At 37.3% G+C, this 15,696-nt stretch overlaps 1 protein-coding gene across 1 annotated transcript in view; it reads right to left on the minus strand.

Moving 5' to 3' along the window:
• Positions 1-15,696, minus strand: part of LOC141297369 (neurotrypsin) — a 51,133-nt gene that overhangs the window by 26,565 nt on the left and 8,872 nt on the right. Inside the window, exons 3-4 of the mRNA XM_073827790.1 lie at positions 3,851-4,093; positions 1,366-1,504 (exon numbers count right to left, since the gene is read on the minus strand). Coding sequence (XP_073683891.1) covers positions 1,366-1,504; positions 3,851-4,093 — 382 coding nt within the window. The remainder of the gene's footprint in view (positions 1-1,365; positions 1,505-3,850; positions 4,094-15,696) is intronic.

Genomic DNA, 15,696 nt, shown 5'->3' on the forward strand with positions numbered 1-15,696 from the left:
ACTGAGGGGCACATATCCATGAATACGTGGAAAATCTGATCTAATACTCATAGAATGTCAAAAAAGAGCTGAATTTTATCCAATTTAAAAAAAAATAAAAAATTAATCACATTTGTCCAGAAAAAGACAGACGTTACATTGCTGTTTCAGTCGAAGCTTCATTATTCACATTATCTTTAATTATTTGTTTAAATTAATTAGGGCCGTCACGATTCATTAAATCAATTTGAGTACTCGATTTTACAAAAATCCTCAGCTGCTATATGCCCGTGTCGAGTAACCAGCAAAATACCGGACGAGAATCCATGAAGCGCATTATTAGACTGTTTTCCAAGGCTGCATGATATATTAAACCCATTAAAAAAATCATAATAAAGCATAAAAAAGCATAATTTATATATTACAGGAGAATGCATTGATTATCTTTCTCAAAATTCTCTACTGTTTATCGCGATTTCAAAATAAAAGCTCAAACCCTCACTCTGAGTTTACGCTATTTGATGTCCACATATTCAAGAAACTACAGTGGCTGTAGCATTTTTGTTGTAAAGAAATGGCCAAAACTAAATGTTATTTAGTCAATATTAAACAAGAATTAGATCAAAGAGTACAGAAATACAAAGACGGTTCAATGCTATATTTATGAATTAGAGAAACTGCAACGTGCAATATGGCGGAAAAGTCCTGCCTTCTAAATGAAAGAGCCAATCAATGATTGGTAAACTCCAGCGGTCGCATCGGCTGGTCTAGCCTAAAAAATAAGCTTTTTAATAAGCTTTTTTGAGCATAAGAAACAACATTCACGGGGCAGTTCATTTCAGATTTTGTTGCTGATTTGGAATATATAATTTTATTGCGAGTTCTGCGAGATGTTTTTGAGATTTCAGGATTCCCCCATTCATTTAGATAGGAATTGGTCTTGTATGAGCTGCCCGGAGGCATTGCAAATATGGCTGCCGAGTGAAGGGACTTTTTTGAAAGAGACTTTGATTAGATTGCGCAGTAATGTGTAAAAAAGCATTGTCAGGCCATTGGCACCCTTTGCAGTCATTTGTTATAATGCATAAAGTACATTAGTTCTATTGTTTATAATACAGTATGTATTTTAACAGTTTTGTTCAATAAAATAATTTGATTACTTGCTTTTTTGCTTTTGATACTTTATTGTTTGCTTAGGCCTATTTTAAAAATAATAATATATATATATATATATATATATATATATATATATATCCAAGTGCTCGATTAATCGTCAGAATAATCGATCGATTACTTACTCGATTGTCAAAATAATTGTTAGTGACAGCTCTAACATTTATGTGTTAAATTGACATTCTAGTTAGAAATAAACATAAATATTCATACCCCAGTCCAAGTTGTCGGCAAACCACACTGGCATCTCGGTCTGTCCAGTGTGTGTCACAAACCGAACCCCACTGGCCATTTAGGTAGACCTCCAGTCGGCCACTCTTTGAGGACGAACCTCCTGCTAACCTGACTGCTCCTGAACAAGTAAGAGATAAACATATAGCTTATTATTATATATTAAGCTGTTGTTATGAGTTTCTTTTTTTAGTGTACTGATATGACATTTCTAGGGAGTTCAGGGTGGTTGCTTGCCCAGAAAGGTAGTAAAGACATCAAAATAGTCATTGTGACATCAGTGGTTCAACTGACACAGAAGAGAAGAAATTGTTGGATATAGTGTTATTTTTGTTTTCCTTCTGCACAAAAAGTATTCTTGTAGCTTGATAAAATTAAGGTTGAACCACTGATGTCATATGAACTATTTTAACGATGTCCTTACAACCTTTCTGGGCCTTGAACGTGTCAGTTGCATCGCTGTCTATGCAGTGTCAGAAAATTCTTGTATTTCATCAAAAATATCTTAATTTGTGTTCCGAAGATGAACAAAGGTCTTACAGGGTTGGAACGACACAAATTAGAGACAGAATTTTCATTTTGGGGTTAACTATCCCTTTAATAGTACAGCTTCTTTACATACAGTTTATTAGTGGTGTAAATAGTTTATTCAGATCCCTTGGCATAAGCTCCTAAAATCAGAGGCATAACATGATAAAAGTAAATCTTTGTTCTTATCGACGTATTCATGCCCGTAATCCCAGCCTTAGACCTAACAGCAATATGTGATTGGTTGATAACAGGAACAAAATGTTTATCCAGGAGCATGTCCTACTTAGCAAAGTCACAGTCACCCTTTGTCTCACCTACTCACAGAAAATATGCTTTTTACCCAAGCTTCATCTTTCTTTAGGAAAAAACCTTTTCTAATTTTCCTGAGATATATACAGAATGTTCTTCACAAGAATGTCAAGCATTGATTTCTAAATATAAAGTTGATGCAAAACAGCAGTCTTCCAAGAGACGAAAAGGAAAGTAGGACAACAGTACACAAAGAGGTACTAAAACACATATTTATCAGCTGAAGAATGTTAGAATATTCAAACATCTAAGGCTGTCGTCCCACTAGCTGATTTTCAGTCATAAACGCCCGTGTTTCTCTCAGCGGGAAGCTTTAACAGCTCCAGAGATTCAACTCCCTGATGAGTTAATGGATCTGACCCAAACTTTTTCCTCAGCAGACGCAAAGCCACATATTGCAAACACTGATTGTGTTTTCCTGGAGTTCTCAGAAACTAAAATGAATAAAATAAAACAGTGAGGGTTGTTTATTGAATGTACTTCTTTTTTTTTCATTGAAGCTGTGCATGAATATTCCGCACGAAAATCTGAAGGGATTCATGGGGTAGAAGTGAATTGCTGTTATTTCAGTTATTATTTGGCGAGTCTCACATTGATTTGTCAACACAAGGTATCATAATCTATGACAGGAAACTGTGGATTGCTCTTCATATCATATCAATCACTGCACTTGATAGATCTCAGACAGAAAAGAGGGAGATTTTACAAAAAATTCAATAAAATTGGGTTTTGACTTGGCTAGTGGGACACCACTTTGAAGGGATAGTTCTCCCAAAAATAAAAAATTACTCTATAAATTACTCACCCACAAGCCATCCTAGGTGTGAATGACTTTCTTCTTTCAGACTACTACAATCGGAGTTACACTACCAGTCAAAATTAAAGAGAATGGGTAAGTGTTTTCAAAAAATTTTGACTGGGAGCATATATATTAAAAAATGTCCTGGCTCTTCCTAGCTTTATAATGGCAGTGAATGGGTGTTGAGATTTTGAAGTCCAATAAAGTGCATCCATCCATCATAAAAAGTTCTCCACATGGCTCCAGGGGGTTAATAAACGCATTTTGAAGTGAATAGATGCATTTGTGTAAGAAAAATATCCATATTTAAATGTATAAACCGTAATCTCTAGGTTTCACTAACTGTTGTATGTGCATACACAAGAGACTGGTGTCCAGCGTATGATGTATGAAGTAAGGGAACATGTTGACAGAACAATTAAGCAATTACAAATTAGAAGTACAAAACGAGGATTTGTAAAGAAAAATGTTGGAGGATTTCAATATAATCCAAGAGGAGCCTTTATTAACCCAAGCCATGTGGAGTACATTTTATGATGGATGGATGCACTTTATTGGACTTCAAAATCTCAACACCCATTCACTGCCATTATAAAGCGTTGAAGAGCAAGGACATTTTTTAATATAACTTTGATTGTATTCACCAGAAAGAAGTCATATACACCTAGGATGGTTTGAGGGTGAGTAAATCATGGGGTAATTTTAATTTTTGGGTGAACTATCCCTATAAGATATATTTTAAAACAATGATATTACAAAATATCTATAATACTCTTTAACTAAATAGTGGAACGTAGCAGATCTTTAATGAAACACTGTAGTACTCACCTTGGTGGCAGTCGCAGTAGGCCCAGCCAATGGCTCCTGAGCTCTGTCTGAAAAAGCACCATGGATTGGACTCACGATCAGGATTTCGACAAAAATTGTGCTCTCCCAGACCCCTGCCTGGATACTGCTGCACGTAATCTGGGAATTCTGTCCACTTCAGACAGGGTGAACCTGAGTCGGTTTGAGAAACTGTGCCATTGTAATAGCCCAGCTCAGTGAAGCCCTCAGAGCAGGACAGAGGTACTGAAAAAAGAGAAAAAGGATTTTATACTGTGCACAAATCTGATTTAGTTTTCAAATCCCATCTTTAAGGCTGACTGATCACACTGGCATTTTGGAAATGATGAAGCCTGATTTGTTTGTTCAGACAATATCCAGTGTATCTACATAATACGTGACCCTGGACCACAAAACGAATCATAGAGTCATTTTTTTTTTTAATTGAGATTTACACATCATCTGAAAGCTGAATAAATAAGCTTTCCATTAATGTATGGTTTGTTAGGACAATCTTTAGTTGAGATACAACTATTTGAAAATCTGGAATCTGAAGAAAAATCTAAATCTAAATATTGAGAAAATCGCCTTTAAAGTTGTGCAAATGAAGTTCTGAGCAATGCGATTGCTATTTTGGCTATTGCTACAAATATACCAGTGCTTCTTAAGACTGGTTTTGTAGTCACATGTGAGAGTCAGCATGATGCCAAGAAAATTTCTCATTTAACAACCGAAAGTAGTTGAAAGAGAGAACAACAAAGTGAAAAATGAGTCTCTGCATATGTCCATCATGTTTAGTATCTTGCTGTGTATATATTTATTTTTACTCATACTCAAAGTAATTTCCTGTGCTAATTGACAGCATTGCACAGATTGCACAAACTGACAGAGTAAACCTTGTACTTGATGTTTCTGTGAGGTGTTTATTTTCTGGAACACCACACTTCAAGTTAAAATATCTGTTCTGAAAAATACAGACGCTGTAAACAAGGGAAAAAGTCTGAAAATCTCTCTGTCTGATTTATTTTGTGAGTTTTCTGACGTTTATATATGTAACTGTTGGTCCACATGCATAAAAAAACATTTTAGGTTTAGTTCCAAGAGCGCTCACTATCTACCAAAATCCCTTCCAAAATCCCCTTTTGTCATTAGAGTCCAAAATAAAAATCCCTGTTGTATAAACTGCCAATCTGTAGAGCTACAGATGTGGCCTTTCAATATGGCTTTTCTGCCAGCATCTTGTATCTAACAGCAGCCCTTTTGTTTATCTCTCCGGAACACCCAACTTGGCCTCTACAACTCCTCCAAGCCATGAGCACTGATTCCTCAGGCCCTGGGCAGTAGAGTTAAAAGAGAGAGAAAGTGGACATCTGGATCCCTCTTTCAGCCTCCTTTTCCAGCATAAAGGACGAGGGATTAGACAGGGCTCCGCTCTAAGCAGGTGCAGAGAAGCCAAGATGAGCAGCCAATAACGCGGCAGGGAGCCGAACTCTCACTGACCTGCCCTACTTGAGACTCACCAACATGAGCTACACCACCCGTACAGGATTTAAAGGCATAATCATTTCAAACTTGCACCTTGTAAGGGATAATTCACCCAAAAATGAAAATTCTGTCATTAATTACTCATCCTCATGTCGTTCCAAATCCGTAAGACCTTTGTTCATCTTTGGAACACAAATTTAGAGAGAACTTTCCAACCCTGCATAGACAGCAAGGGTCGTACCACGTTCAAGGTCCAGAAAATGTACCAAGAACATCGACAAAATGAAAAAAACTAAAAGAACAACTTTATTCAACAATTCTTCTCCTACGCATTCTGTTGTTGTATCGTTGTAGTACCGTTGCCATCTATGCAGGGTCAGAAAGCTCTCTCTAAATTTGTGTTCCAAAGATGAACAAAGGTCTTACAGTTTTGGAACTACATGAGGATGAGTAATTAATGACAGAATTTTCATTTTGGGGTGAACTATCCCTTTAAGCCTCAATTGACCATATGCACGGATTACTTCCTTGTTTAGTCAAGCCAGCTAAGTCATTTCCGCTCAACTGTACTGTAACATAATAGGAGTGTACTTTGCTCATTTTCTCTATATAATCCATTCACAATCGAAGAAAAGTTGTGTCTGTCTAAGAGGACCAAACGTCGATGTATACCGCTTCAAGAACGATAAACACGAGTTTGAAAAAATACACCAGTAAATCGGCTAAATATGCGTGAGTCATTGCTATGATTAACAGTAATAACCGGACGAAACATCTGACAAGCTGACTGTCAAAAAAAGAGCTTACATGATTCAGACTAAATTCAGAGTAACAAAACTACAGCAGTAACAAGTTTGTGTTGGTTAAATATAGGCTATTTAATAGCTTTGACAGTTCAAGATAAAGCCTAAAAGATGTATTTATTAAAATGATATCAAATATTTCAAATTCATATCGATTCATGTTGAGTCCATTATTTAATTATTATACCATTAATATTTAACTTATTTAATTTGTAATGAACTATATATAAGTATTTAAATAATTCACTCTTATAGGCTGTTTGTGTCTGAGCTTACTGACTTTCTGCACTTGCTATACTATGTACTTCAGTGCGGTAAAAATACTACAATTTATTATACTAGTAATGTTATAATAAATCGAAAAGCCAGACGTCATTTTTATCTTAAAGGGGTCATCCGATGCCCATTTTCCACAAGTTAATATGATGCTTTAGGGTCCTAATGAAAAGTTTGTAATATACTTTGATTAAAAATTCTCTATGGTAGTGTAAAAAAACATTTTACCTGGTAAAAAATGCCTCTGTTCTCAGCAAGTGATATCAGTACCTGGCCCTTTAAATTTTATGAACCTCTGCTCACCCCGCCCTTCAGTTCTGTGGGGCGTGTCATTACATAGCACATGGGGTGTTGCCTAGACAACAGTTGGGGGTATAGTTGTATAGTTTAGGGAAAATGGCACTTGGGGGCTTTGAAGACACTGTACAACCAGATCCATTTAAAATTTAATTTAAAAACCGGAGTTGGAACCGAAACAAAATGACACCCGCAAAGAAGTTCGGCAATTATGGCTAATGGTGCGTTCACACCAGACGCGACGTAGTTGGACGCTTGAATATTTAAGTTTACTTGCTTCATTCGCGCATGAAATTCGCGTCATTCGCGCGTGACATTTACTTCACAACAGACGCGAATTCGCGTCATGGGAGGGGCGTCTGCCACTCGTCAGCAGGAAAGCAGTTGTAAAATAGGTGAATGAGCTCAATTTGCCAGCTTTAGTTGTTTTAGCTTGCTTGTAGTCTCAATATGTATATATAGACCTTTTTCCTGAGTAAACGATGAGCGCCGCCATTACGAATTCTAACGTCAGATTGAATGCTTTTCTGTTCCGGTTTCCATAGGAACCCATTCAAATAGCGTCCATCTGTTTTTAATGTAGCTAACGTCCGCTGCTTCGTGTCATCTACACACTCATTAAAGTGAGGCACTGACAAATGACGGTCATTGCGACATTGCCAAGTGATGGCGCTATGGAGCCATGTGCTTTTTGAAAACATTTTAATAGGTTAAACGTTAGTATATTAGCTCAGAATATACCCTAATTTGACTAGAAACAATGCAGACCGGAAATGCAAAGCATTCTTTCAGTTAAGAGTCGGACTTACTTCCGTGTTCAGGAAAAACGTCTATATGTAGGTCAGATTGAGTAAAGAGCGTTTTTTTTAAAACTTACCAGATTGTCCGACCTCTTCACTCACTTTCTTCCACGCAAGATCCTTTTTATTCCTGTTTCTATAAAAGTACAAAGATGTATCGTACAGCTCCGAGCAACCACAGACAGCAACGGTGATTTTGTCCTCCGTTGTTGTTTCGGATTTCTGCCTCCGTCACTACTAGAGGAAGCTGCTGATTGGTTAACGTGGCGCGAATTTTCGCCAAAGTTCAGATTTTTGAACTCGTGCGAATGGCACGGCAAACGCTTGAAACGCTCAATTCGCGCCGCTTCATCATTTGCGCTATTCGCGCGTTTTGCGCCGCAGGATGGCTATTCGCGTCTTTGTATTTACTTAACATGTAAATTACTCGCGCTTGCCGCTTCATTCGCGTCCGGTGTGAACACACCTTTATACTGGACGTGTCTGAATGGTTAGTAAACTTAATGTCACTTTGATTTATCTTTATATGTACTGGCAGGGTAAAGTACTGAGATAGATACGAACGCGGTGTGTTTACTGTGGTAAAGAAACGAACACGGTGTGTTTACTGTGTTAAAGAGACGAACGCGATGTGTTTACTGTGTTAACTGTGGTAAAAAGACGAACGCGGTGTGTTTACTGTGGTAAAGAGACGAACGCGATGTGTTTACTGTGTTTACTGTGGTAAAAAGACGAACGCGGTGTGTTTACTGTGGTAAAGAGACGAACGCGATGTGTTTACTGTGGTAAAGAGACGAACGCGATGTGTTTACTGTGTTTACTGTGGTAAAAAGACGAACGCGGTGTGTTTACTGTGGTAAAGAGACGAACGCGATGTGTTTACTGTGGTAAAGAGCTGAACATGGTGTGTTTACTGTGGTAAAGAGACGAACGCGATGTGTTTACTGTGGTACAGAGCTGAACGCGGTGTGTTTACTGTGGTAAAGAGATGAACGTGATGTGTTTACTGTGGTAAAGAGACGAACACGATGTGTTTACCTCGTCCTTATATTGAAATACATAAATGTGAGTGTTATAGTCTTTACTCGTGCAGTTGCGGGCTGTAAACACGTTTGGCAGGTATTGTGTTAACGTTACATCTTAATCATTAACAGACAGTGTTTTAAACCATCTAGCCTTACAAAGCTAAGCTTTATACTGACCCTCGTTTATAAAGCATTATGGTGAGAAATGATTTGTGTAAACATTAACCCATTTAGATAGATCAGCTGTCACATTCCCTCAGTGCTGTCAGTTTACACTCGGGTCTATGCTAAAACACTGCTGTCTATCAACTATCGCAGGAGCGGCCTCTCTCGGTGTTACGTCACAACGACAGGCATCTGAGAACGGCTCGATATGAGAAGGGGCAAATTATTTTACGAAATTGAAAGAAAACTACTGGGTGGATCTTTGTCATTCTAGGGTGGTTGTGTACACACACTCCTAACACACATTTCAGTTCAAACAGCTTGTAAAAGTGCATGTGGCACCGGATGACCCCTTTAAAAAAAGACGTTTCCATGAAAAGACACTTTTTTCCATATCGTCTTTATGAATGAAAAGTGAATCTTTGAAGTGAATTTTATTGCACAGCTGTAAAGTTGAAAAATAATAAAAGCTTTGAAAAATTTACAAGATTTTTTAAATGTGTTCATGACTACGAAGGCAAATTACTGATTATCAAGTCCTTGAAGAGAAGTTTCACTAGCTAGCTAACGTTAGCCTAAACACCTTATGATATTGTTTAGCTGTCAGCATTTAAATGTACAACTATGCAGGTACTCTCCTGGGATTACCAGGCTCGGCATTTAAATCATTATTTACAACGTTGCAATTATTATTTTTCTCAGTTTCTGATAAGAACGAGGCAGTAGAGGAGTCTCAAGAGTGTCCACCTATATACTGTACTGTATAGCACATATAAAATGAGCTTCAGCTGAAGTTTACGAACTGGCTTATCATTATGCAGAAGTTCTAAAGAACGCTCAGTGCATAGAGTCAACTGCAAGACTATATACACCAATCACTACATCAATGTCTTGCTACATATACACTTTCCCAAATTTAGAGATCAGATGATCAATACCACACAAACCCTTTTGTTTTAAAGCAGCATTTGATTGACTCTTGAGTCCATATGCCTTAAATTGGATATTTCTGGGTTAAATTCAAGCTATAGATGCATTTTGACAGAGTATAAGGAAGTGCAGCAATGCGTAAGTCAATGAAACTAAAATTATCACAAGGCTTTATTCACGGACAGACATCTGCTATGACTAGCAATTATACTGTCACTTACAACGAGTCCCAGCAGGTACGAACTGACAAGCTTCCCGAGATGAGTAATTTGTCTGTCCAAACTGAAAGAAAATGTCTGTGTGGCGTGGCACAATCACAGCCCAACTGAGAATATTTGATGTCTAATACAGACTAGGATTTTGAAACAATGAGATTTCACTTTGGGCAGGGCAACTCAACGAAACACAAGAAAAACTGAAAACAAGCGAATGGACAAAGATGCAAAAAAAATTTCACAAGGCATATTGTGCCAAAGAAGTTTATTACAAACTCCCTAGCGCACAGCTAAAAGCGACAATGAAAAAGGAAAGTCGTTTAAGCACGTAAGCATAAGAAAAAAATGCAAAAGAAGAAATGATTGGAAAAATGACTGAAGCACACATAAGTCCTCACATGATTATGCCTGAATCATAGATAGCTGGATGTAAAATCAGAGCTGGTCTTCTTCCAGAATTCAAACTCGATTAAGCTAACTCAATTTTGGGCTTGTAGCACTGTGAAAATCAGGATCAAATTGTATTTCTCACATAACAACATCATGCACGCTGTGAATGGCTAGATAATGTGTTGGAAAGATTATTAGGGAGCCGTTCTAAACTTTTGAACAGTTTGAACCCAACTTTACTTTGCTAAGTGGCGCTTGAGCGTTTGATTTTAGTACCGCGCTGATGTATCTCTCGCCGGATGACTGAACACATGGTGGGGAAGAGAGCAGAACTATGGGAAGCACTCATGGAGAGTTTAGATGGTGAGGTCCATATGGACTGTGAAATGCTGCAGACATTGCACAAAAAAGCCACTGAGAGATGTCAGCAGAATTTCCATGTTGTCTGCAATTTTTGAGGAACTTTGTTGTGCGTTGGACCCAAAGACAGTCAGGGAAGGATGGAGAGGCTGTGATCTTTTGCTTCTTATAATCCTCTGTTAACCCACAATTTCTTAAGTCCCAGAATCCAGCACTACATGACTCAGCAGAAGCTGTCACCAGAAAGCTCTGTAGATATGAAGGGTCCTCCACCTTCCACTTGCCTTTGAAAACACATCAGTGACAGTAGAAAGAACAGGCTGTTAATCAGAGTCACGACTGGCACGTCTGCAGTCTTCGTTGTCTGCATACTCATACGATTGCACTTTCTGAGCCAGGCTGTCTGCATTCAAGTGATATCAGAAAAACATATATTACCGAGGAACAGTGTGTGCGTGAGTGTGTAAGAGCAGCAGTAGATTAATGTCTCCATCTGCAAGCTCAGACAGACCCGCTGCAATCAGGGCAGAGCTGAATTAGACATATTAAAACAGGATGACGGAGAGCGCTCTCAGAAAGAGTTGTGCCAACCTCAGGGAAATCGTTCTCTGCTTTCTGCTTAATTGGATGCATAAAGATGTGTGGGCAGGAAACGCCATAATGCTGTCGATAAAGTGTCTGGAACAAACTGAAAAATATTTCATCTGGAGAGAGTGACACAGAATAAAAAGCTTTTGATTGCTTTTTACATTCATTTTCGTTTTAATTAGTATTTTCCCTTGTTTTACAGTAAAGTATCTAAACGTCTTTTTAGACAAGTTCAATTTACTTCAGAAGCAAAATTGTGTCTGATAATTATGTTTTGTTTGAAGAGAATATTTCTTTAATTAAAGCTATTTTTCTTATCCCACTAGCAATCTTGTTTTAGGACTCTAATAAAGAGTTTATTGTTTAAAAAAAAATAAAACTGTTTAAAAGATTGGGGTTGGCGAAATTCTTTTAATGATTTGAAAGTAGTCTCTAATGCTCACCAAAGCATATTTTGTACTGTATTAAAAAATACAGTAAAAACAGCAATTTGGTGAAATAATATTACAATCTGCCATTACTACTCTAGTCTTCAGTGTCACATGAGTTTTCAGAAATCATTGTAATATGATGAATTGGTGCTCAAGAAACATTTATCGTCAAAGCTGAAAACAGTATTTGCTGTTTAATATTTTTCTTCAGTGAATAGAAAGTGAAAAGGAAGCATTTATTCGAAAAAGAAATCTTTAGTAACATTATAAATGTCTATACTGTCATATTTGATCAAATGAATGCATCCTTGCTGAATTAAAGTATTAATTTCTTTAAAAATAGATTAGGTTTGAATAGTAGTCCAATCTATGGAATAGAATTTCATAGAAGCTTAGTATGTAACAACTTTACAACTACACAGAACACCTTAGCAACAGCCTAACAACTACCCAGAACCTCATCACAACAACACAGCAACACCCAGGAACAACTGACAACACCCCAGCAACACAAAAGCAACAGGCAAAAACCACTCAGATTCTCAGATATTTACCCTCTAAAAAATGCTGGGTTTAAAACAACTCAGCGCTGGGTTAAATAGGGACAAACCCAACAACTGGGTTGTTTTTTTGTTCATTTAACTCTATTGTTTAAAAAATGACTGGCTTAAAATGAACCCAAAATAGGTTGTAAATTAAAAATCAGACACAATTACTGGAAGCATCAGCAATAATCAAAAGGTGAACATTAGCAATAAGCAAATTTTTTTAAAGTGTTTTATTTAAGAAATAATTGCCCCCTCCGTTGCTAATTCCAAAACGTCATTTTAGACTAGACGCTTGAGCCGTTGATAGCAGATGAAGTTTAGACAGACAGGCAGACAGACACAAAGAGAGAGAGAGAGAGAGAGATTTAACTCTGTGAGTCTGTGTGTCTCTCAAAAGTGTTCAAAAGCAGCGTCTCTACTAATAGTGAAACTTTAAGTTAATTTTCTTCAGTAACAGTGCCGTTATTACCTCGCTTGTGAGAAATGCCATGTAGCTTTTAAGTTGTTAACTGTCAGAGCAGCGCTGACAACATTAACGCGCATGCTAACGTGTGTGCGTCTGTAAGAAAGAGAGAGTGGGAGAAGAGTGGCAAAAACATGAAAATAATCTTTCATTTTTATCCTGTTGTTTACTGTATTTATTTGTTTGGCCAGTGTCGTTGTGGATTTTGGTTATTTTGCTGTTTTAGGCTGTAAATAACTGAAATCATGTGGCGAAGTGTTATAGACACGTAATGCAGTCAAGAGCTGGCTGGAACTACATTTGCCGTGCGTTTCCCTGACAATAATCAAAGTCCCTTTAAGGTATTCTAGTCTTTGAAATAATGCACACTATTAGAATGTTCGTCAGCCAATCAGATTCAAGCATTCAACGGCCCCTTGGTATAATTAATTATTATTTATTCAACTTTTTAATAAATTGTTATTTTCAACATACTTTGGGTTCATTTTAGGCAAGAACTACAGTAATAAGTTAAAATAAATTTTAAGCAATAGTTGAGTTAAAACTACCCAGAAGGCTGGTTGAACATTTAACCCAACTGTTAGGTCAAAACAACCCAATCATTTGTCAATATTTCACCCAGTGCTGGGTTGTTTTTAACCCAGCATTTTTTAGAATACACAATGTAGTTTCTGTAAAAAATGTTGCGTTATTTTTAAACCCAAATGCTGGGTTCAGCGTGTTGGTTCATTTTATTGGATTATTTTTAATATTTTTACCCAGGTGCTGGGTAGTTTTTCTGTAACTCAGCTGCTGGGTCATTTTCACTGTCAATACAAATGATGAACCCCCTCACATAGGCTACCCACCCAGCGCTGGGTCAGTATAACCCAATGTTGGGTAGTCTGTGCCAAACTGGTTAAAACTATATACATTTGTTAGTGGTAATTTTGTGTTATGCTCTGAGAGAAAAACTTGACAGGAGACATCCTGAATGAAATTAAGGTTTGTATTACACTGTATTCCTGTCAAAGTTTTACTGTATAAATATAGGAACACATCTCTAGTCTCACAATTTTTTTTTTTGTTTGAAGGGGTCATATTATGCTCTTTTACAAAGTCTTTATTTTGTTTTGGAGGTGCACTGGAACATGCTCTCATGCTTGATGGTCGAAAAACGCATAATTTTTCACATAATTTACATTATTACAATGGATTTATTCCCAGGCTGGCACAAATGGCTCGATTAGTTCCAAAAAAAAAACAAATGTGTTGTGATTGGTTAGCAGTCCCACTGCATTGCAATTGGCGAACAGCTTAAACAGCGTTCAGTCCTGCCATGCCCCTTCCCAAAGCAGCAAACTAGATTAAAGTGATTCTTACGTTTTAAATATGGATATTTTTCTTACAAAAACATCACATCGCTAAAATAGGCTTTTACTGACCCCCCAGGAGCCATGCGAGACACTTTTTATCATGGATCGATATGTTTTGGAGAGAAACACCAGTCTATGCCATTCTAAAGCTTGGGAGTGCCAGGTTTATTTTTAATATAACTCCAATTGCATTCGTCTAAAAGAAGGAAGTCATATACACCTAGAACGCATGAAGGGTGAGTAAATAATACGCTACAGTAGTGTTGGTCCTATCGTCAGCCTGCGAGATCACCTATACATAGAAGCGGCTGTCCATAATACATTGCTAAAGTTAGGCAAATCCCCCACCCGTAAATGATTAGAATTTCCGTAGGCAGGATTTCCGTTGTGACATCACAGCATCAGGAAAACAAACGCTGTAGTCCAAAGAAGCCGTTCGTAGTAGTTCTTGAAAAGGGATTTTTTTTAAAAACTAAATATCTCCCTTTGGAGTGGACTTTGAGATTTGTAACTTTGTAGATGTTTTTTATGCCCAAACATACACACCACACACTCGCTAAAGTTCAGAAAGTGAAAAAGCATAATAGGACCCCTTTAAATGTACATTGAAGCTAACCTCAGCATTCACCTGATCTGCACTTAAAGCGAACAATGCACCAGCACCACCATTGAAGTTTCACCATTTCACCTTCCACCAAATGAATGTGCGACCAGGGCTGAAAAACAATGTGACTTCTCTGTTATATGTAACAAAGTTGCTGTGCGCTCCACTGCCTACAATATGAGCGCTATTGATCCAGTGCACTAGCGACACAGTGGTCACAATTTGCATTTGCAGAGTTGAACTTAAATGTCTGACAAACAAGATAAAGGCAAGGTAAAGGTTTCTGATGTAACTTTTCAAACATGAATATAAGATAAGTCATGAATGTAAGTCATTTAATGAACGGGAACAGCCTACTGATAGCAATTTTCTTCCCACAGATGCCCACTGGCTGCTCTTGCTGCTCCCGTCACATCCTAAAATTACTGACATTGAATACTGTACACTGTTCTTGTCCTGTATAAAACAGATTTTAGAGTATATTATTATTATTTAAAATGAAAACCTTTAATAGGTTGACTGACCCAGCACTAGGTCAAAAAATAACCCAGCAAATGGGTTAATGTATAAAATCCACCAAGCTGGGTCAAAATAACCCAGTTTATGTGGGTTCTGTCCAACATTTTCCCAGCCAGAAATGGTTGTTTTTAACCAAGCATTTTTTAGAGTGTAGTGAATAGAAATTATACCGTAAATGGAATTTCTAAAAGTTTTTATTCATTATTCATTTAAAAAAATGCTACTTATTGTGTAGTTTGGATATCATGATATTAAGAAACACTCAATAATCACTGGCATTTGATGTTACTGACATCCAACCTCACAAGAGATGCCACATTTGATATTGTTTTTAGAATTTATGGTGCATTTATTATGCCATTTATTCTTTTTAGAATTTTATGGCCCACAGAAAAAACAGCATTTTGGGTTTGGAACGCTGTAAGTAAATAATGATAGCATTTAACTATCCCTTTAGGACTGATACATTTGGCTGACATTTGAATCCTTTTATAAAAGAGAACAAAGGAGACAGACATCTTCTGCCTGATGGAATGGTACGTTTGGTGATAAAAAGAAGCAGGGAGAATTTTAACAGGAATGATAGGGAAGGTCA

The sequence above is a fragment of the Garra rufa genome, chromosome 22, assembly GCF_049309525.1.
Source record: "Garra rufa chromosome 22, GarRuf1.0, whole genome shotgun sequence".
Lineage (NCBI taxonomy): Eukaryota > Metazoa > Chordata > Actinopteri > Cypriniformes > Cyprinidae > Garra > Garra rufa.